Source organism: Stegodyphus dumicola, chromosome 5, assembly GCF_044657685.1.
Source record: "Stegodyphus dumicola isolate Sdum_Otavi_A_Nest chromosome 5, ASM4465768v1".
NCBI lineage: Eukaryota > Metazoa > Arthropoda > Arachnida > Araneae > Eresidae > Stegodyphus > Stegodyphus dumicola.
Genome location: NC_140772.1, coordinates 125,304,933 through 125,330,169, shown reverse-complemented (window position 1 = coordinate 125,330,169; position 25,237 = coordinate 125,304,933). Strand labels below are relative to the sequence as shown.

At 33.1% G+C, this 25,237-nt stretch overlaps 1 protein-coding gene across 1 annotated transcript in view; it reads left to right on the top strand.

Annotated features, from left to right (window-relative positions):
- Positions 1-25,237, top strand: part of Polr2B (RNA polymerase II subunit RpII140) — a 176,819-nt gene that overhangs the window by 77,481 nt on the left and 74,101 nt on the right. The window contains exon 9 of the mRNA XM_085817030.1: positions 10,226-10,369. Within this exon, the coding sequence (XP_085673156.1) occupies positions 10,226-10,369 (144 nt within the window). The remainder of the gene's footprint in view (positions 1-10,225; positions 10,370-25,237) is intronic.

Genomic DNA, 25,237 nt, shown 5'->3' with positions numbered 1-25,237 from the left:
TTCTGTTTATCCATTCCGAAAAGACTGCAAGCTGTTTTGAATGCCAATGGTTTTGATGTTTTCATATTTTTGTCCAACTGGTGTACCTGCATTGTTTGTTGTTAAAAATGACAGTGTACAGTGCACTGATCTTAAATTTATGTGATAGGTAGACAGACCATAATGGGATGTATAAGTAATTATCATTTTAGCACATGTCCAAACAGCATTTTGTGAAAGGCAATTTTATTAGCATTTTATGAAAGTTGTATATAGTAGGAAGTAAGTCAGATTTGGGTAGTTCGTTCGTTCCCTGGATATATTTGGTTACTCTGAAAGAATGCACTTCAAGTTATTCTCCATGTATTTGAAAGCTTTATCCAAAAGTATCCATCATAGGCTTTCAAAAAGCATTGCAGTGGTGGGAACAAGTTAAAGCTTTGGTTGAAAAAGAGTTTTAAGATTACAAAAAGAGTAGTTTTTACTTCTGAGACATTTGAGTTTGAAACTTTTTAAAATTTTTTAACTGTACTTGGTGTTTTATGTTTTTCTATATCTATCAGTTTTTAATGAAAATATTTAAATTTTTTATGCATTGCTTTGCCGCTAAGTGAGAATTGAATTAATTGAACGAGAAATACATTTCTAGTGAAATTCGAGAAAATAAATGTTTCGTATATTAGCAGCAAATATTGCCAGTCTGCCTTGGACTGAGGAGAATGCTTATGAGTAGCACATGAGCATTAGTTAAGCGGTGCTGAATTGTCTGTGAAAAACTGTTTCTTTGTTGTTTGTTTAATTTCTTTTATACATCATTTTATATTTATTATATCATGTGAATACAGCATGTGGCAACGATTAGATAGTTCTTCTGGTGATATAAATTTTATACAAAGTGGGTTTTAAAATGAATGAGATGTAACGCTGTTAAGTGAACCTAGTGCCATAGTGTAGCTATGGTAAATTAATATACTGAATTTTAAATAGTATATTTATTCTGTTGTGGTTTATATGCAAACGAAGTAGATTTAATTCAATTCAATAAGTTTAAATGAAATGCAGAAAAAAATGCGTGTAACTTAATATTCTGTGTAAGGAAGTCATGTGGTGTACACATCAGATTTTTTCTTTTTAATGAATGCTTCCATTTTGCATTAAATTAAAAAAAATAATAATCATTCATCTAGGCTAACTGTTTAATGTAAATATATTGATCACTTTCAAATTTTCAGGGAATTTTCTCTGGCAGTCTCCTGAAACTAGTTCTGGTAGTATAATTGATGACATACCAATTATATTTTAAAGGTATAAATAGGTATATATATTTTAAAGGTTGTTATCAATTATATTTTAAAGGTTTTTAAATATATTGGTATAGTTATACCTTTAAGACATATTACATAAGAAGAGCATTACAGTGCATTTAGCTGTAACTGATTCAAAATCAATTAAGGTAATGGAAGCTTGGAAGATATTTTCAATCATGCACTGTGTCAACATCCTATCTTTATCTCTGAAAGATCTGAAAGCATCAACGTTAAATGTATGTTAAAAGAAGATATGTCCCTCTTCAGATGAAATAGAAAACATGCATGAATCGTCAGAAAATGAAATTGTTGGCTTATGAAAACTTGCTAAATCAATCGGAGGTGAAGGTTTTGTTGACATGGCTATTGAGGATGTTCAAGATTTATTAGTAGAAGAAGAAATTGATGAAGCAGATTTGATGGAAATGGCATCCGAAGCCATAAATCAAATTGATTCTGAGGACACTTGCACTGATGAAGATAGTGCAGTTAATAATGCATTAAAAAAATTAAAAGAAGACCTAAGCTTAGCTGAAAATCTCTAATCATTTTTCTTGAGTACAGACTCTTCCGCTGAAATAGGCTGAAAATTCAAAAGGGAGCTGCAAAAATGTCTAGCTCCATATCGAGAAATTTACATTGACCGGTAAGAACTAGTAAGCATATAAAATTACAGATTTTTTAAAGAGGAACAAAAATGCCAGAACTTTAAATGAAGAAAGAAATTCTGAAAGTGAAAGCAATCTCGTTCCACCGAAAAAAAAAACGTTCTTGGTAAGAATAACATACTGAGCAGTGACAACGAAGAAATTTATCAAACTAAAGTTGATGTGGCGACTCTGTAAACATGTGTTGTACTCACCAACCGCGCGCCGTTATCACTAACTGTAACCGAAGGTGATTTCGGCAGCACACAGTCACGTCTCGTCGTTGGTGCGGTTGGTCGCTCGCTTTGCTTCACCGTGATTGTCTGTCGACTGTAGTAATTAAGTTTTAATATTGTGATGTGAACAAATGTTTTCGTTATCAAAAATTGGCTCTTATGGCATGTTAGGAATTCATCCTTAAAAGCACCGGCAAATTCCAATACGCATAGTTTGTTGTTGCACACAGCCGCAACCACGTGCAACAGTTGAGTTAAATTAGTATATGTAATATTTTTTGTATTGTGTTGTATATGCATATTTATGATTAATAAAAATTAAGTTGTTTCTGTTGAATTAAAAAAAAAAAAAACTAATGTTTTTAAATAGTTTTTGGAATGTAACCCCTCTTTTTATACTAGCTCTAGGCGGAGTTGCCAACACTCCAGATTTTCAACCGCTCTCCTGCCAACCCGATTTACAATATATTTCTCCCGACATTTTCTCATTCTTAAAATTTCTCACGATTTTTATGGAACTTGGATTAATACTTCATTATATGAACAACAACAACAAAACAGAAAAAAAGTGATTTTAGACGTCTGAAAGTAATTGAATTTTCTCTAGATTATTTCTAAAACAAAACCTTGCGAATCAGATGAGAACTTCTGTTTTGGGAGTGAGAGCATATAAGTATCCAGAAACGTCGTTCTCCAATGGTCATCGAGCTCCACTGCGTGTCATCTGGCATATATTAGCCAGTGAGCACAAAGCGAGCTGTTATTTGGATGTTCTTTAGTTATTTTGTTCATCTTGTCCCTAGTTGTGTGAGTACACGTGCCTTCGGGAAATAGTTTTAGAAATTATCATCTTTTGTTATGTCTGCGAGAAAGGTGAAATACTCGTGTACGTTTCAAAAATCATACACAGTTGAGTTTCCTTCCATTATTTCCTCAAGGAAATGTAATAAATTTGCGATGTGTACTGTCTGTCGTTGCGATTTTTCGATTTCGCATGGTGGAATGGCGGATGTTCTCAAACATGTGCATACACAAAACAGAAGGACAACATGATTTGTTTTGAAAAAAAAAAACGAAAAATTAAATTTTTCTTCGGAAACAAAGGACCAAAAAGTTATTAATGCAGAATGTCTGTTTTCTGCCTTTTTCTGGAGCACAACCTGCCTCTGAATGCATCGGAACACGCTGCAGCTTTATTTAGAAAAATGTTTCCCGATAGTGAAATCCCTAAGAAACACTCAAGTGCAAGAACCAAAACAGGCGCAATTGTTAAAGAAATCGGTTTAAAAAATAAATCTTCAGTTATTGATTGCATTAAAACAGCTCCGTTCTGCCTCTCTACAGATGGAAGCAATAATAGCGATTCGAAACTATTTCCAATTGTTGTTTCTTTTTTTAATCCAGAGTCTTCAGAAATTGAGTGCAGTTTACTTTATGTCCCCACTTTATAAGGACATTTGGCAGGCTTTAGTATAGCACAGCTAATTATTAAAACTTTAAAATAAAATGCAGTCCCTCTGGATAATTGCTTAGCACTTGGTGCTGATAATGCATCAGTTATGGTAGGCTTGAAGACTGGTGTTGGCATCTTAAGAAAGGAAAATTCAGATTTGCAGGTTATGAGGTGCACCTGTCACCTCTTAAATTTACATGGTTCGTACGGTCCTTAAAAGTCCTTAAATTTTTTTAAATCGATTTTTGGTCCTTAAAAGTCCTTAATTTTGGCAAAAATCAGTAGAAGGTCCTTAATTTTAATCATCTGAAATTTCTCTCTGTTTTTACGACTCCCATTTTGAGTGTGAATTAGCATTTTGGAGGAATATTTTTGGCAATTCACTGACGTAATCTTTTGAATGTGTTCATGGGTTATAATTTGTTTCTTTTTTTAACATAAATGATGGGATACTCTAGTTTCTAAGTAAGAAGTGAAACATAAGCATTTCAAAATTCATTTTTTCTAATAAAGAGCTCTTAAACAACTTTTTGCTTTTGAGGTTGTGAATTCTTCTGTTAAATGGTTTTAAATTTGACAACTTGTCAACATTTTGGTGATTTTAAGATCAGTTTCTATAAAAAATTTTTAATTCCGAGGTCTGAGAATTTTTCGGCGATTTTTTTTTAAAACAACATATAACATTGATAAATTTCATTAAAATAATGGTAATATATTATAATTATATTTAAAAAATAACATTAAAATAAAACATTTTTATTTTTCACTGTCATATTATAAAGTTTCATTTTGGCAACTTATTATATAATATTTTAAATCTGAAAAATAAACAAAGTATATAGCTATAAAGCATAATTTATGAAACAGCTCTTAGCAAAAGCAAAATTAGCTATGTAATTAATTAAAATGTCTTCTTTTTAATTTTTTCATAGTAGGCGTTTTTCCCATGTAATTGTCTCAGATTATTCAAAATTCTCAGGATATGCATCAGTTTTCTCTATAAAATTAATTTTACACTTTTTTCCTTCCCCCCTTTTTTTAAAAAATATTTCTGGCTTTTTGCTGTTACAGAATTGGTTGAGATAATTTTTCTTTAGTATTTTTGACATTGCAGCATGGAAAGTTTAGAATTATTTGAAGGCAAGTTTTATAGACCCACGATTCTAGAAGATTTGAGAAATATGTGACAAAATGAAAAATGTCTCCATGGTATCAACATATCAAAACGTAATGGATGCATTTTACAGAAAGTTTGTGATGAATTTCTTACTTTTTGGAGAACGTCTGCAAGAACAATGGAAACATAATATTTGAACTCCTGATACTAGAATCTTTTTTCTTAACATGTTTATCTTCCCTTTATTTTCTCTACTTTTCACTAAACAAAAGCATGGAAAATATCAAAAATGCTTCTAATCTTATCACTTGGGCAGGCATTATGGAAAGAGATTTTTTTTATTAATAAAGAAATTGAAAACTTACAATTTAAAAGATTCATCTAATGTGTCTAAATGCATAGTACACAGAGCTGGTGCTATGCATTTTCCCACCTGATGCAATCTTTGTGCATCCTAAATTCTGCTGCCTAGTGCCTATCTAAATTCTGCTTCCATTGCCTGCTCTAAATTCTAAAAGTTTTGCCATTTCTAGATTTTGTTGTTCTGTGTGTCACTAAATTCTAAAAATTCTGTCACCCCTGCTCTGTAACAGGCCTTTACCATATATATTTCATATTTCTTCTGAATATTCATATTACTAAAAATTAAATTAGCCGTTTTTTCTGTACATTCTAAATGCATTTAGTGTTTTTTAGAATAACAGAAATCCTTAATTAAATCCAAAAATTCTAAAATTAAAAGGAAACACGTTGAAGAAAGAAACCGAATATATAAAGAAAATAATTCTTCAAAGATATGTGCAGTTATTATTATGTAAATTACCCAATTGTTTATCATTTCAGCCTTTACTATAATTTCCCACTTCTGATTCCTCATATGATAGAGTTACTGAGCCAGATTAAATTAAAATTAAATTGTATAATCTTTGATCACTAGTCCACATTTTTAGTTTGAATTTGACTGTTCTTGTTTAATTACGTCACCATGAGCTGTAATTGACTTTGTTAGCATCAGAACATGCCTTCTGATATTGTAGTTACTTTCAGATACAGTGATAATTTGCTTCACGTCTATCGGGGGGGGGGACTATTTAACTTTTACCAGATCAAGTAAACCCTCACAGGTACAACGTGGAGAGGTTGACAAGTTAGGACACACAGAAACTAGTGAGAACATTGGTTTGCATATTGAGACAAATTTCTAATTATTGTCAGAAAAGATCGATAATTAAAAAGAAGAAAATTGATATAAACTAGCCAAAATGTTTGGGAAGGCTTGTAGAGACATTAGGTATTTTTGAAAGCGGGAAAGATAAAAAATTAACAATGCCTTCGCCGGGAATCGAACCGCGGACCTCTGAAATACCGCTACCAGTGTGCAAACAACTACACCACGAAGGGTCGCCAAGAAGGTGGAAGAAATGCCTTATATACTCCCCCCTTTTAAACGGCGACTGGGGTTTTTAGGGCATTCAATTGCCAAATCCTTTGTGTGGAGAACCCATCAAGTAACCATCACCCATCAAATAGCAATCAACACCATCAAGTAAAACTTATTCTTTGCATCTACTGAGACTTATATATAAAACAACTTGTCACCTCTGGCGCTTTAATGGCTTATTGGAACCTTAAAGTATATTAACTGGGTTACAACCCCTGGAACTCTACACAAAGCTATGACATTAACAGCATTAAGCAGAGCTTAACTAACTTCAACACTTGCCAACTGTGCCTACATCAGGCCTTTCAGGTTTTCCAATCAGCAGGTCTCTCTATAGACAAGCAGCAGAGGGACAACATTCAGTCTTTTGTTATGAATCATGCTGATTATGATGTCACTTCTCATTTTAACCTATGCCGTTTGACATAAAATCTCCCTTCTATTTCCTAAACCTCTAGACTGACCAATTATGTGACAAAATTAGACTAAAAAAAAAAAAAAAAAAAAAAAAAAAAAGCATAAAGCTAACTACTAGTAAAACGTAAATGTCACTTATCTTCTTTTAAATATGTCCAACTATTATAAGTGTAAAATATTTAATGCTATTTGATAAACTGCATGAAATGTATTTTATTCTCAAACTTATTAATAATTATGTTAGTTAATTTATGTTTATTAATAATGCATACTACTTAGGGATCTATTTTATTTTTAGGATGGTATTACAAAAGTGAAATTCAGGCATAGAATAATATTTTTAATTGAATTTATTCAGTTTCCATTTGCTCATAAGTCCTTAATTTTTTCATTAATGGTCCTTAAAAGTCCTTAATTTCCGTGTGCAGAAATGTGTACGAACCCTGAGCAGCTGAAAAAGGGGCAGCTTCTTTACCAATAAATGTGGATGAACACAATGTTGATATTTATTATTATCATGAAAGGAGTTCTAAAAGGAAGGAAAAATTGAAACAGTGCCAACAGCTGCATAATACTGAAATGAGAAGAATTTTGAAATATGTGTGTGCACGCTGGCTGTCTTTAAAGAAATGCTTATCTAGAAACCTCAATCAATGGAACCTTTTTGCATTTTTTAAAGAAGAATTAAATGCTTCAAGAGTTAGGATAAAAGGCCCTATTGAAAGTTATAAAATACCTAAAGTAAATGGAGGTGTAGTTACTACTTACATTGTTAAAAATAGGTTTGAGAAAAATAAAGTAATTTCTGCACCTTTCAGCAATTCAACTGGCAGTTCTCAAAATAATACTGCAAAATATAAGCGTAAAGCTGATACAAATTTCTCTCAAAATAAAAAAAAATTGCTCAACACACGAAACATTTTCCGATTCCTGTAAGTTTAGCTAAGCACGAATCCGCCACTGTTCATAACATTCTGAATACGAAAACAAAATCTGCTACTGTTCATAACATTTGTACGAAAACTGATTAAAGTGTCTTTTTTTGTTTTGTTTTCTTAAACGATGCAAGTAATAAAAATGTTTTTTATGTATAAGGTATTTTTTTGTTGCTTGCATTTAAGAATTAGTAACTATTTAAAGTTAATTCATTATTAAAAACTATATTTTTATCATTTTGTGAAAAATTTCCTGATTTCTTAAAAATATCTGATTTTTGAGTGTCAGAGGTTGGAAAGTATGTACAGTGAACTGTCTAGAATTATGTTGGCCATCTTGACAGTTCCACATAGTAATGCAGAGTGTGAGAGGATTTTCAGTCTTGTTGCGAAAACAAGGTCTAAATTTAGATTTAATATTAGTGATGACACATTAAAAAACTTTTATTAGCGAAAGCAGACCTACGTGGCAATGCTATGAACAAAATTATGAAGTTTCTTTCGTAACGAAAGCAAAATCTGCCACTGTTCATAACATTTGTACAAAAACTGATTAAAGTGTCTTTTTTTTTTTTTTTTTTTTTTTTTTTGTTGTTGTTTCCTTAAACGATGCAAGTAATAAAAATGTTTTTTATGTTTAAGGTATTTTTGTGTTGCTTTCATTTAAGAATTAGTTACTATATTAAGTTAATTCATTATTAAAAACTATATTTTTATCATTTAAAAAGTCTTTTTAACATTGTGAAAAATCTCCTAATTTCTTAAAAAAATCTCCTGATTCTTGAGCATCATAGGTTGGCAAGTATGCTCTAGGTCTCATACAGCATGGTTTTACACAACACAGCATTTTCTAGGAGCCTATCTACCGTGTTACACAAGGGTTACCTGTACCTGAATTTATTTAATAATATCATTCAATTTAGTTCTTTCTTTTGCTTATCTGCAAAATGTCAGTAAAAAAAGACACTTTCAAATTCAGATTGCATAGATGCTAATTTAAATTTTTGGTCGAGAAAATGACTTTTATTATAGTTATAATACTAATGCTCTGGAGATTATATGTGTACACAATTGGCAAAATTTTATGTTTTCAAGTAGTACTGTAATTAATTTACATCTCAGCACCAACCATCGTGCATTATGCAGATAGACTGGAATTTTCTTAAAACACACCTGAAAAACCTGGAAAAGTCTGGGAATTTCATTTTCCTGTTGGAGTGGAAACTTAATAATAAGATCTGCATTGAACTTGCATAATTGCTGCTTTTTAGCTTCAAAAATGGAAGCATGTGCTAAAATAGTTTGCTTAGGCTATGGTTTGTGAATCTTAATTCTTCACATGCTTGCTGTCTATTGAATCTTTCTTTCCTCCCCATATCCTGCCCACCTTTTTCTTTTTTCCCTATCTTTTTCTTTTTTCTTTAATGCTTCTCATTAATCACAATATGTGCATTGTAAATGACATGTCAAAGAATAAGATCATCGATTCTGATAAATTGGTTCTTGAATTCTTGTGAAAGAGCAGACAGCTTTGCCTTTTCAATATTTTATTTATTTTAGCTGTGATCAGTCAGTGCTATGTCAGACCTTTTTGTTGGCAACTAACAAAATTAGGAGTCCTATTTTTTCCTTAAAAAGACTATTGTTTCCACTGCTGAATGGAGTAGATAGTAGAAAGTACACTGAAATTTCCTACAGTACTATAATTAGAATAATACAGATCCTCTTGATTATTGGCTTAATAATCAGGAGATTTTATCGGTAAAACCTTTCAGTTAAGAAAACGTGTGCTTGTTTTAATGCAACCATCTGTAATAATTATCTGCTATTTCAAGTCCAAGTGTCATAAATGCTCCTTTTCTTATAAAGCTTCACATATATACATCATAAAACCGTGAACTGTGGGGGGTTGGAAGTGTTTATATAGTATCACAATGAGTAAATGAAACAAAAAACAAACAAACAAAAAATATGAATGACCAAAGAGGGGAGAAGGTGGTATGTATTTTTTAAAATATGCTACACTTTCTTTTCTGTAGGGATAATCAACTGTACATTTTTTACATTCCCAAGTTATCTCATTTTGAATGTTATGTTTCATGCATCCTTCTGTAGAAACACTTTTTGGTAATGTCATGCAGTAATATAGTAAATCATTTTTAGGTAGTTCAATAGAAATTCAAAGTTATAAGAATTAATTTGTATTTTAATAAATCTGTTTGTTTTAAGAAATGGTAATACCCTTTAATTTGAATTATCAGAATTTTGTGGAAAGCAGATGTGAAAGAAATGTAAATTATCTGCACTTAATTTTCATAAAGTAATAGTTTTATAAATTTCTGTAATAAGGATTTAGGCAGCTGTGTTTATTGTATTTTAATTTGAAAATAGTGATTGCCATTTCTTGAAAGAAAGAAAGAAATTTTACTTATTTATTTAAAGTAAGTACTGTTATTTGGTGTATGTATCAAAATACTTTTTTACTTTGGGTAATGTTTTAAGTCACTGTATTTTATTTTTTAAATTTGTATTAGATCAATAAACACTCGATTATTTAAACCTGTGAGTTGTCTGTTTTAATATGGAACTGTATCACCTTAGTTTTTAAGCAGATTTTTTTTTGTTTTGTTTTTTGCTTCAAAAACTTGACAGTTGATTTTTAAATTTTATTGTTATATTCTTATATGATTTAGGTATTGAATAGATTAACATTTGCTTCAACTTTGTCCCATTTGAGACGTGTAAATTCTCCAATTGGAAGAGATGGTAAATTAGCAAAGCCTCGCCAGTTGCACAATACCTTGTGGGGTATGATATGTCCAGCAGAAACACCAGAAGTAAGGGCATAATTGCAGCTATTTTTTTATATTATGTGTTTAATAAAATTACATTTTGAACTAAGAATGATGACAAATGTTTTAAAATTCTCATTAAATAATTAGGGCAAGAAGAAAATTATTAAAATGTGAGCAAAAAAACAAAAGATGATTATAATTTTTTCTTTTTAAATCAAAACTTCTGCATCCACTTTGATGTCTGTCTATTCATATGGTATTAGAATATCATGCTGACATATTAGTTTTTTTCATTAATTTTTGGCATCTAAATTATCTCGTATTTTCTGACTTAGCAATTCAAAGTTGGACAAAATGCAATTGGAGCATGTACTTGAAATTGTAATTGTATTTGTGAAGTCTAATTACAATTACAATTGTAATTGCAATCACATCATAATTAAACTGTATAGTATAATTACATTTACAGTGTAATTGTGATTGTAATTGCAGTAGCTAATTACAATTATGCAATTAGGGAAGTAACTGCCCCTGATAATTTCAATTGCATAGCCTAGGAAAATTACAGTAAATAATAATATAACCAAAATGGTGATACATTTTGTAGTAGTTATGAGTAGTTAATTAATACAAAGGAATAATTGAATATGAGAAAATTATTGGTACTACTCGATTTTCATGGCCCTCGTTATCAAAACATCACCAAGCTCATTGGCAAGTTTAAACTACTCGCATATAATTTGTGGTTACCATATCTGCGCAATGTTTTATGGCATCAAAAGTCTCATCTTTCCCAGAGAATTTCCACCAACCATCTGAATATATTGTCAATCCTTATTATGTGGTCTACAATGATTGATAATAGTGTGCTTGCTTCTCGATTTGGAACTGGAACAAGAAAGCACTCACCACTTTCACAGCATAACTGCTGAATATCCACTGTTGTGGGAGTTCCCTGCCAACATTGTTTTTTCGTCACGTGAAGAAACCCATCAATTTCAACTATTTTTGCAGACCCATCTATTCTTACTTTAGGTTGTCGAAGTAAAGTCTAGTGAACAAATCTTCCTCATAAAATTTTTCCAGTTATTCGTGGTATTTCGAGACATGTTGTCCTGTTTATCGCACCACTCGAGCAACATTAATTATTCTGCCCAACAGTAGATGAAACGCAGTGCTGTTAGGAATGGTAACTATTAAACCACTTGCTGGATTGAATGTTCTTTTTTATTATATCATTTTTCACATTGCACCGTCACATACAATTTTATTTTGGGGCATACAATTCACATATAATACACATACAATTTACATATAATTTTATTTTGGGCCATTTACGCATATTCAATTGTGAGGTAATATATCTTTTTCTAAAAAAATTATATGGCATCTTCCTTATTCCTCTGAAAATTAAAAATTGTCAACATTTTTTTGTTCACAATTTTTAAATTGAAAAAAGACTACAATATTATGTTCTTCGTCAGATTTGGCAAATAGAAGTCAAAAGTGAAAGTTCCTTTTTTTACATAAACTAGAAAAACGTTTCTATGATTTCATGCAGTTTATATAAGTTGGTGGTTAATTGCGTGCTCCATGAAGATCAAGTAGTACCAGAATATTAGTACATTCCATCTGGACTCATCCTGCTTAGTATCTGCAGGTAACAGCTTAATAGCAACATAAATAATTAGCTAATCCTTTGTTAAGTACACTGTGGGCGAAAAAAGGGATACAGTTCTATATCTCCCGTTCTACTGGGCCAATTGACGAAATTCAAATTGCGTTTTTCATGTCTCGAACGCGCGACTTAGGATATATATTGGATTTATGTATAGCATCATTCTAACATAGGTATTTTGACATAAAATCAAATATTTATCCTTTGGACTTTACTTTAAACTTTATTTATAGTTAAAATGTCTAGAAGCTGTCTTCAACTGTAACGCATTTAATGCAACTGATATTTTAAAAAATTTGACAAGAATGCAAAATTTATGGAAGTGTAAAAATCGGAAAAGTCTTAATTTTCTTGTGTCAGCACTGAAAACAAATGTAGAAGGAAAAAAGCAAAAATGTAAATGGGAATCTACTTCAAGGAAGTTGGGCGTTCAAAGAGAAAACACTTGGACGTGTACACAAACAAATAGCAGCAACTGAGTTTGTGCTAACGGAAAAGACAAAAACGATATCACTGCAGATTTAAGTGAAATGTGACTGGTTTTCCACTATATGTTTGTATAAATTTAATTTATGACCTAGAACATCATATTGTATCACAAACGGAGCACCGCATAATTTCTCAGTCGAATTATTTGAAGATTCAGGAATTTATCCAGTGACGTATATGGATGTCATCTAAAGACGTTTTTCCCTCTGAATGAAATAGACTTTCCTTTCATGGCATGCCTTCAAAATGCCTAGCCTCTAAAGACTGATAAAGGCTGTGACCAAATACTGATGAAATGGATTGATTTGGATTAATAAGTTACGGGCTGAGCTATCTGCTTAAAAGGAGAGATGCCTTCGTAAAGAACTTTCTAAGCGGAAACCAGCTCGTTGTTACACATGAGAAAAACCATGAAAACGCCCATGCAACCAGCCCGTTCGCCGGGATTCGAACCCTGGAGCGAATTACCAGTATTCAGCGACTTTACCACTCAGCCTTTTGGGGGCCCTTTTGAAATGGAAGGTGATAATTTTATTTAAAATTATTTTCAGAAATACCAAGATGTTTAAAATAGTTGGATGCTTTTTAATATACTTGCAGAATGCCTGTGGAGGGGGGAAGAAAAAGAGCAAGCCATTAAGATTTTTTTTTTTTTTACTTTTTACTTTTTATGGTATTTATTCTTGCAATTTCAAAAATAAAATATTTGATTAAAATATGAATAACGTTTTAAGAAATTAAATATCAGATGATTAAATTGTGTAAAGCAATGGGGACAATGATAAAACTGTTTAAAGCAATGCATGTAAGTCGTCCTAAATTAAAATGTCGGATATACATTCGAATCTGGTTAATTGGATCACCGGATAATTGGACCAGCCGCTTTTTCGGGTTGAATCCTAAATAACTGAAACAAATCCTATGTATATAAGCCTAATAATATTCGCTTATTTATTCACTTATTCGCCGTTTAATCGGACCAAAAAACGTGAGAGCAAGTAAGAAAGAGAAGTCACAATTTGGCCGCATACAGCAGATGTGCAGGCGGTCTGCGGCATATGGGAGGATCTGTAGCTGTGTTCCCCAGGAGAATGCTTTATCAAAAGTGAGGAATTCTTTAAAGTTCATGACAAGAGCAAAATCAGTGGGAGGTGAACATGCACACCATTTTCCTCGACCTTTCTTAAAACAGAGCCATCAGTAGCCGCCAGCGAGGTTATTGGTCCCACTGCGTCTCTGATTTTTGAGGAAATGAACAATAGAGAAACCAGTTCCACCTGAAAGGAATTCCAGACTGTCAACCTTGATTAAAGTTTACACAAGAAAGGTATCATTTCACCATCCTTTTGGGATGATTTTAGTGCTAAAGTTTTGAATGGCAAGCATTTTATATCGCTCTTGACCTCAAAATCTTAACCCCGAAACACCAAGGTTTCTTCAGACCACTTTAGTCAGTGAACTGTATGCGTTTATTGTCTCCCCTGGCAAAATGCCACAATGGGACTTGACGTTAGCTGAAAAAAATTTGTTTACTGGATAAGATCAAGCAGCAACCACGAAACACTAGTCATTGTCGTTTGGTGGAATTTACCAGATTGGCAAGGACTACGGTTTCGAGCTTCATAAAACAAGAGAATGAGCTGCGAGAAGAATGGGCACAATGTGAAGGACGAGGAGGATTTTCCAATAAATGGAAGCATGAAGACAAGGATCCAGACTAGTGATGGGCAACTTCGGTACTTTCTTATACCCGGTACGAGAGTAACGGGTACAGACTAGTACCCGGTACAAAATACCCGTACTTTGCCTACTTCAAGTAACCATTACTTTGAAAAGTACCGAGTACCCAAGTAACGATTTGGAAAACCGAAGTAACGAAATACCGGAGTAACGGTTTGCTGTACCGGAATACCCTAGTAACAGTTTGGAGTACCGAAGTACCCTAGTAACGATTTGGAGTACTGAAATATATGCAGCTAGAGATTTTGCGCACTGAGGGAACTCTGCCACGTCACCACGTGTTTGATTTTATCTGTACGGAGTAAGATTTTGAATATCAGAAAACATGTCAACTACGGAAGTGTCTGAGGAGCAGGAGAGCGCGGCGGGTTGTTTCTGGTGTTGGGTTTGTGTAGATTGTCTTTGATGGCGAGTGGGGGTTGGGAGGATTAGCGCGGGAAGTGGATGGATGGAAACATGTTCACTGATGGCTCTGTCGGTTGTGTCTTGTGTGCAGGTGCAGCAAAATCGATGGGTGCTCTATCAATTTCGTGAAAGAGGTTGTCCATAAATGATGTCATGCTTGGAGGGGGGGGTTAGTGAAATTGTGACAGTTTGTGACAAGACGGGGGAATCATATTTTGATTAAAATAAAAATGTTTAAAATCAGCAGATTGAATTTTGAAGTTATTTTAAAATTACCAAAATTTGAAGGTATTTCCTTAATTGGGGCGAAAGCAACTTTCATATGATTTTTTTTTTACTTACATTCCTTTCTTTCCAAGGAAAAAAAAAAAAAAAAAAAAAAAAAAGCATTCAGAGTAGGTTTTGAGAATAGGGTAGCATCAGAAATTGTAATTTTATTGCTATTGTGTATTAATTATGTTTTTGCTGTAAATTTTTCTCTTATTTCATGCAAAATAAGTGCACGAATCATTATTATTGTTATATTTACAGATGTCAGTAAAACATATAGTTTAAATTTAAAAATAAAGTCTGAAATGTGATCTATAACGTAGTGCTACATTTTTGAACTGCAAGTATAAGTTTACGTAATATTGCGTGACGTGACAAAGGGGGGAGGGGTGTCCAAAATGTAAGTGTGACATCATTTATGGACAGCCCCAAATGAGCATTGAAAAACGTCGGAAGATTTTCTTTGTATGATATTGAAGGAAGGGAGAGTACACTATGTTTTTTTTGGCTGTGTTGTGTTGTGTTGTTGGAAGGAAACAAAGGAAAAAAAATCGGAAAATAGAAATTTGATGCAACGTTATACGATGAGTAAAAATGTCGCAATAAATTTAAAATAGAAAATTAACTATAACTAGCTGTGTAGCAACCCGATATGATGCAGTTTCCTAAGTAAATATCAGAAATTTAATGATCAATCTGTTTTAACATGATATTTTTTATTTATATGGATAAATAACATACCATAGAAGTCGTTTAATACCTACAATTCGGTAGTAAAGGGCATAGGGGTGCGTAGGGTCTAGACATTAAAATAATCACAGACCTTTATCCCACTTGTAGATAAGATAATGACCTTCAGTACCACTGCGAAATAACTTCAAGCTACCAAATTTTAAAAAAGATAAATCTCTTATTTTCTACTCTCCCCTATATATATTAAAAATTCTGAATAAAAAAGTAAGATAATTTAAACATTAAATATAACATAAATGACCTTGTGTGTTTAATTGTACAATACTGGCATAAAATAAAATTTACACATTTATTCATATACACATGGTTGAAGAGCTTTTCCACAAAAAAGTTTATACTGTTCCTTTTTAAATTACATTTAGGTTTATTTTGAGTTAAATTTGTACTTTTGGAGATTTGGCACCGTACAATAAACAACAGAATGATTAGAAATATTTTTAAAAACAAAAAATATGATTTTAAAAAATGCATAAACATATATATTTGATTTAAACATTTTGAATTACCAAAAGCACTAGAAAATGAGGTGTGTTTTGAAAAGTGAGATAATGTAATATATTTGGATGTACTACAGTAATAAATAAATTTCAGCAAAATGGTTAAAAATATTTTTAAAAACGCACAATATGATTTTAAAAGGCACATTCAATATAACAATTTTGAATTGAAGATTATCAAAAAACACTAGAAAGTAAGATAGCAAAGGGTTTAAAACTGTGAGAGCGCAATACCTGGATACAGTAACTGCTGTAAACACAAAAATGCAACAGAATGGTAAAAAATATTTTTAAAACTCAAATTACAGCCAAAGCGCATTCGACATAAGAATTTTGAGGGAAAGATTATTAAAAACACTAGGAAATAAGGCAGCATGTCTTTAAAACTACGAGAACGTAATATCTGGATGCTGTAACAGCAAAAAGCAACAAAAATATTTGTAAAATTGCATTATATGAATTCAATAAGTACATTCGATATAAAAATTTAAATTAAACATGATTTAAACACTAGAAAATAAGATAGCATGCTTTCAACTATGAGAACTTAACATATGTGAGTACAGCTAAGTAAATAATAGAACTGTAGAACTTTATATTATATTAATGATCTAAATACAATTTCAAAATAATATTTTTTTTTTAAGAAATTGACATTTGAATGAAGTAATATTTCATTTAATTAAAACAAATAAAACTTTGATAGGCTGTGCAAAATGTTATAAAAGTATCAAATTTTTTAACTTTATGGAAATTTTAGGTATTTAATTCCTTCTATTTCTTTTTATAAAGACCACTTAAAATATGTAACGAAAAATGAAGCATAAAAAAATTGACTCCCAGAAACAGTTTTGAAAATAATGCAGCGAAAATAAACATTTTAAGCTGAACTTAGGTTGGAATTTTAAGAATATCAACAAATGATTAAATATTATAATTGTAATGTAAGAAAATTATTTGTTTCAACTTTTGTCCACTCAAACGGTTTTGCCGATCATTCAGTGTTAATCCAGCTTTAGAGAACACCCTTTCGCATGGCACTGAAGTAGCCACAAGGCCTAATTTTTTCCGTGATAATTCATACAAATTAGGAAATACATTTTTATTCTTTTCCCACCACTCCAGTGGATCAGATTTCTGGAAAGAATGGGCTCTTGCAGGTATCTTTTCACTTTTGCCGCAGCTTTGTCGATTGCCGCATCTGCTGTGGGAGCTGATGAAGTTCGAGAGTCTTTTACTCTCAAACTCGAACCAAACCGATAATTCGTCTATCTCTTCATCATCCTCTTCCACATCCTCAACAAGACTATGGGTAGTTTGTGCAACTACAGATGACTCACAGATAATATCACTTTCAATTTTTTTGGTGACATCACATTTGAGCCCCAATTTTTTTATTCGGGGGTCAAGGAAAGCGGCTTGAGCAATGTCTTCTCTTGAATCGATAGTTGTAAATCTATTACCCAATTCACGTTGTAGTACTAGTACCACATTTTGTACTTGTTCATTAACACTTTTACTAAGCAGATCTTCACAGACATTTTGAAGTCCGCCGATTAACACAGGCGCCATAGATGCTGACAAGTATTTTTCCAAACTCAACTCTCAAATCACCTCTTCAAAGGTTTCAAAACATCACAAAAATGTTGGACACTTTCCCATTCTGGCACATCAAGAGTCTCTGGGGGGTCATTCATCAAACTCATTGTAGAACAAATAGCATCTTTCAGTTCGAGGAAACGTTTTACCATGTAAAACGTGCTGTTCCAACGAGTCTTCACATCTAAGATGACTTTTAAGTCTTTTCTCTCCTCGCTAGAGCACAGATATTTTCGCAAATTTTTTGCAGCGATATTACTTCTCCTGTAAACTATCACAATATCCCTAATTTTCGTTAGAAGGTCGTTAACCTCTTTTAGAGAATTTGTGACAGCCAAATTGAGAGAGTGTGCAATGCACCCTAAATGTTTTAACTTAGTTCGCTGTCGACAGCATTAATCATATTTTTGGCATTGTCAGTCACTATTAAAGACAGTTTTTCCATCGGAAAATATGGTTGGCAAATGTGTATAATATTTTCTGCAATATTTTTGGCTGAATGACGTTCATCAAAAATTGAGCAGTTTTCCTTTGCATGTGTTCGTCAATAAAATGGCCTGTCACGGCCATGTAACTTTCAGCCTTTTGGTTGCTCCAACAGTCTGCAGTCAAACAGATATTTTGTACAGCACTAAGAACGTTTTTTAAACTATTCTTTTTTTTTTTTTTTTTTTTTTAATAAGAAGCAGGAAGCAAGGATTTAGAAACCGTTTTCCGTGAAGGTAAAGAATAGGTTGGATTCAAAGCCTTTGAGTATTCTCGGAATCCCTCATCTTCTACGATACTTATTGGTTGTAAATCCTTATATACCATTTTGATCAGATCAGTGCGAGATCGATTACTTTTTTTTTATGTACATCCATCGTATTTCTCTGGACAAACTGCATTATACTGGACTGGGATTTTTGTGAAAATACACCAACAATATCACAAGCACTGTTGTCTACCGTAAGTTGTGTAGCCTGCTGGGATGTGCATGGTTGCCCACCATCTGCAGGGCTAGTGATGACAGAACGGGCTGGAGCGGCATCAATATCATCAACATCTTGATTCGGCAAAGCGCGTTTCTCGTGCAGATTTACACAAGGATGCTTCCTTTGCAAATGTTTTTTTTTTTTTTTAAATTTCCTATTGAACCACCTTTGATGGATAAAAGGTCTTTACAAATGTCACACATAACTTTTTCGTCTTCATTAGTATAGGAAAAGTGCTGCCAAACCAAGCTGAATTTCCTTTTCTTACTAGACATTTTTGTCATTCGATTTTTATTTTTCTGAGGCGTAAGAAACTGATAGAGACTAAGCAATTCTATAACGTACCGATACTCACCAGTACGAGACAAGAATGAATCTTATGGGAAAAGTGATGAAGTTGGGAGATGGTCATCAGCTTCAAATAAGCATAAAAAAAATTCTATTAACGACTTCCGCTGTTCACTCCAGCTGCAAATTCTAAAATCAGCACTACGCTGTGAAAAGGGTAAGGGTAATACCGGGTAATGATTCTATTAATCAGGCATGAAAGAGCAAAAAATGCAAAGGAAAAAAGGGAGGGACATGTATGTTTTCATAAACATGTCCGGATAATTTCCGGTGTTCCATTCGATAGTTCATCCCCCTCAAATAAGCGGTCTGCCAGGTCAAAGTTCACTTCTCTTCCTAGCGGAGGAGCGTCGTCATGTCCTGGGGGGTAAAGCAGGCGTTGACAATCCTGCGTTAGACACGTAACCTGGGTTTAGTTTTTGGCGAGATGAAAATCTGTTTTTAGAAGGGGAAGAATTATCATAAGTGGTTCAGTTATCTTTGTTCTTTCATTAGAAAAGTTCAAAATTGTGTCTGTATTTTATGTTGATTGGCTTAGATTGATCCACTAGATGCTGTGATGTTTTCTGAAGTAGGTACAGCGGGATAAAAAAAAGGATCATATTTATTTAAAAAGGATCATATGATTTACGTTGCCCTATTAAGCAAGCAAACGAAAAATATTTTTCATGATTTATGCTAAAAATATGTTAAGGAAAAGGAAGTAGTCTAGTTGGTAGTTGATTCCATTCACCAATCCAACAACAGCAACTTACCAAATCAATCATTTCAGATCCACGCAGTTTTTCTCCTACAAACGATGAAAAATTAAAACATGCACAATTTGGATTGCAAATCATCTAGCGCTCCCCTCCCTTTCCCTCCTGACTATACCGACTCCAATCACAAGCGAGCAATGCCGGCGACAGTGACTCCAACTGCTACTATTCCCCCCCCCCACACACACAACGAACGGCCTTTCGAAAAATTTCCACTATTTCACAATTGTCCTCCCGCGCGCACAAAGACAATTAATTATACTACCTCAAACTCTAGTCTTCGTGACAAACAGAACGGAAGTTTCCCCCTTTCACGTTTGCCATTCCATGCCCTATTTCAAGGTCATTCATGGACACCAGGAGCGCATATCACCATTTCGCAAATACAACCAGATACTACTGTCCTCGTACCAAAACCGAAGTAAGCTGAACCCTCATTGATCCTCCAGTAACGAATACCGAAATACTGAGAAGAGATGCATATTTTCGTTACAAAGTAGCGAATACCGAAAAGCACCCATTTCGGTACAGAAGTAACGAATACCGAAAAGTACCTGTTTCGGTACAGAAGTAACGAATACCGAAAGTACCTGTTTCGGTACAGAAGTAACGAATACTGAAAAGTACCTGTTTCGGTACAGAATTAACGAATACTGAAAAGTACCGATTTCAGTACTGAAGTAACGGGTACTTGGATGTACCGATTTTCAGTACCCGTTACAACTAAGTACCCGTTACAAAATACCCGGTTCGGTAGTACCGACTCATCACTAATCCAGACGTTGATGAGGTCCTTAATGAATGGTTTGCCATTGCTACTGGATGAGCTGTGCGAGTAAGTAGCCCAATGTTAAAATGGAAAGCAGAACTCGCTAAAACACTGGGCCACGATTACTTTAAAGCTACGGACAGAACATAAAATTCGAGAAGGCATATGGCGAGAAAGAAAGTGCCGATAGTGCAGATGCTGAAGAATGGAAATCAACAAAACTGCCCAATCTTCTTGAAAATTTTTCAGCAGATGACATCTAGAATGCTGATAAAACTGGGCTGCATTATCGTGTCGCACCGGCTCGTTAAGTTACAAACATGTTGAATCCCGGGCCCCAAAAAAGTGATGGATCGCGTAACTGTCTTGTGCTATTCAAACATGTCAGGAACGGACAAGAGGAAGCTGTTGGTTTTAGGAAAAAGCACTAAACATTATGTTGCTTTAAAGAACTTGGGATGGACAGTTTACCAGCTGTGTATCGTGCGAACAGAAATGCGTGGATGACCTCTGAACTTTTTAAAGAATGGCTGAAGGATTGAGACAGAGAGCTACAACGCCAGTCGAGAAAAGTGCTGAATCTTCTTGATAATTGTGCAGCATATTCTGATTTAGATTGCTTGAAGAACATCCAACTGAAATTTCTACCTCTCAGGACCACAGCTTTGGTCCAGCCAATAGACATGGACATCATCTAAAATTTGAAGACCCTTTATCGTGTAAGGTTGGTTAATTACATCCGTGAAGCAATTGAAGAAAGTCTTGAAGATCTATCGTCTTGAAGCAATTGAAGACCTCATTGTCAAAAGCCAACAAAGTCAGTGCAAAGGTCAACATCTTACAAGCAGTTACATTTGTGGCCGACAGGTGGCGAAAAGTGAGCAGTGAGACAATTCGGAACTGTTTTTCTTACTGTGGCTTTAAGCACTTAATTTTGGAGATGGATGTGGACAATGCTCATTGAAAGTGAAAATGATGACGGACATGTGAAACTTCAACAGGTACAAAATCGCGAAGAATTTTTATCCATCGACAACGAGCTTCAATGCTACAATGAAAATGAAGATTACAATGCTGCAATCGTTGCTCGAGTTGCAGCAAAACACACGACAGCATTGGAAGACCAAGAATGTGATGATGATGATGATGCTAATAAGTTGGTGCAAGTGACAAGAAAGGATGCGAGAAAATGCATTGAAACTTTGTGTCGATATTTCAGGCAGGAGGGAAATAAAGGCAGTCCCATTGCTGCGTTAGATGTTTGTGGTGATTTCGTTCATGTGCAATCTGTGAAGAGAATGTGCCATATCACATTGGATAAGTTCTTCAAATGTTGACTAGAACTTGGCAAGAACTTGTTTTTATTGTGCTTGCATGCTGAGTATCGTGGAGATCGATTCTTAGAATTTGTTTCTAAATTAATTTTCTCAATAAAAAATGTTTGACTGTAATTCTTGTTTGTACATGTAAGTTCGCCATATGTGTGTACAACACAATAAAGGTCTTAATTACATTTTAGTACGATTTACATGTACATTTACTGTTTGCTACATATAGCACGTCCCATCTTACAACATAGTACATGTTCGTGTAATCGGACCAGCCGTTTATTAGAGCTAAAACGATCGCTTCTGGATGTGGTCCGATTAACCGGAATCAAGTGTATATCTCTCTTTTTTTATACATCTTTTCTGAACGGAACATTGAAAGACGTGTTAACTATGCTTTACTGTATTTTCTCTTTTAATATATTCAGTTTTCAGATGCATCGTAGTCTGGGATACAAAGTATTCTTCTGAAAGAAACGCAATTCAAATAAAATAAAATCAAATTCTGGAAAATTTATATTTATAAATATATTTAAAATGTGCAGTTCAAATGAATGAATAGAAAATTTTAAAACAATTATCTGAAGAGGCATTGCAACACAAAAAATTAAAACTCTAAAAATTCAAAAATTACCTAAAATAATATCTATGACTAAAACAATATAGTAAAAATAAAACTATTTACAAAAATAATAAACGATTCACCTTTTATTTAAACTGCACGGTTCAAATGAGTAAATAGAAATTTTTAAGACAGTTATTTGAAAGAAACCATGCAATTTAAACAATTAAAATATAATTCGAAAAGAAAAGAAAAATATTAAAATTAATAACATAAAAATATAATATAAAGAACGTTATTTGAAAGAAGGAATGATGTCACTTGTTCCTCTCGTAAATAATGTGAAAAGGGAAAGGAAAATAGGTTGCCATATGGTAAGAAGTTCGCCAAGTGAACTATTCTTGGTGCAAACTGAAAAAAGTGCCACTATAAATTTTCGAATTTCTCACCAAATTTTACAAAATTTCATATTTAGGTATAATTTGAGTCATAGAATCAAAATATGTAAAAAAAATTATGTGTTATTTCAGAAAAAGTCCGATTTTGTGTCAAAATACCTATGTTAGAATAGTGCTATGTATAAATCTAATATACATCTTAAATCACGCTTTCGAGACATGAAAATGCAATTTGAATTTTGTCAATCGGCCCAGTAGAACAGCGATATAGGACTGTCCCCCCCTTTTTTTTGCATAGTGAACCATGCTTATTTTCAGTAACATGGTAAAAGAAATTAAGACAGTGTGAAAGAAGAGCAGTTAAAGAAAAATGTATTTACCGAAACTAGTTTTGGTTGTTTTATATAGAACTGAATACGCATGTGTATTTATGATGTTTACTGACAAATATGTGAATTTGATTAAGGAAGGCAAAGATTGTATGCCCTGGAAAGGGATGCCTTTTTGAAGAATTTATTAAAGGAATTGTTTCTTTTTATACTACATAGGAAATAAAACATGAAAACTTCATTTAGTTCCAATTCTACATTCTTCTCTTGCCATGTTTAGTTTGCAGACAGCAAGCTGTATACTGGCTGTCTTGTCCTGATGCTACATGAGACGCTACTGAGTGAAGGAGGACGTGATTACTTTGTCATGTGAGTCTGCAGAGACACTGGTCCAGTTTCAGGAACAGTATGCATTTTGCAAGTGCATACTGTTCCTGATAGCTGTAGTGCTTGAAATCATCAAAATTACATTTTTCTGATAATAAGAAAGTCTATTTTAATAGGATATAAAAGAAATTTTATGGCATACTTCTGAAGGACTATGATATAGTCCTTCAGAAGCAGGCTTAAGGTAAAGTAATGAGTAATTACAAAGGTAGAGTAATCAATTGAAGTCTTCTGATTGGCTACTGAGGTAAGTATGCAAAATTCAGTACAGTTTACAAAATAGTAAAGTGCAGAAACATAAAATACATATTTTCCAGTATACTATAAGATGAAATAAATATAATACAAAAGTTATGATATAAGTAAAAGCAGTGAGAGTCCCACAATAAGAGGAGAAAATCAGATGTTGTAGTCACATGGAGGTAACCCTCCAGAGTCCTGACCCTGACAGATGCTGGTTGAGTTTGTAGCATTTCAGTAAAGCAATAATATTAAAAAAAAAAAAGGTCCTAAAGAGGAAAGTTCTGGTTTTCGTTGAGCATGAATGCAGTAAATGGTCTTAAGTACCTATCTTCATGCAATATTTCGTACACGAAGAGGTTGAACTGACACATATGGCTGCAGTCTTGAGCTTCGCTAAAGAAGTTCTTATTTAGTTTTGCAATGAATTTATCTAAGGGGTCAATCTTGAGATCGTGTAAGCATTTATTTTGCATTTCCTGTTTGAATTCAATTTTTCTACCTCAACTGGTAGAAACATGTCTGTGATCCAAAATCATATTGCTTAAATGCTGTGTGTACTAAAATTTTCAGTTATGGTATTGGTTGCAGATTAATTTATTTTTAAATACAACATGTATTTTCAATAAATAATGAAAAAACGTTTTTTACTTGGAAATGACTTCACGTGTACAGTCCATTTTCCAGAGCTTCAGGTAGAAATACACAAGCATAATATTTTTAAAAAGAAGTGTCTGAAGAGGATAGTTCACAGCAGAAAAAATGGAACTATTTTTCCAGCTGAGGCCATGCTGTATAGTTGAGTGAAACTCAACTTGCAGTAATGATATTGACTGTGAAATAGGCATTAATTAATACAACCACTATTTTCTAACATAATTTTTTTTTGCATGGGATGCACCTGCCTGAACTATTTCCTATAGTTTGAGGTAGAAATAAACAATCATAATATTATTAAGAAGAAATGTAAAGGAAACTGAGTTACTACTAAGCTAAAATTTCAGTTGCTTTTACTGTTATATTGTAATTCTAAATGTCATTATGTTATTACTGCAATAGTTCCATTAATTATATATTCCATTAATATTTGAATATAAATTAACTACAAAGAATGACCACCTTTGTTCAGTCAATAAAAGATAACTTAAATTTTGAAGAAAAAGGTAAAGGTATTTTGCTTTGCCGAATGACACAGTATTCTGAGAAAAAACTATATACGAGGGCACATAAAAGTTTAATTAAGATCTTATATTTTGTGCACTGACATCACTTCCAGAAAGCTTTTTCTGGATTATTTGCATTTATTTCGTTCATCAGTTTCGGAGGCATGATGTGTCTGCAAATTTTGTTTCCCCAAAACAATATTTCATAAAACGAAAAATAATA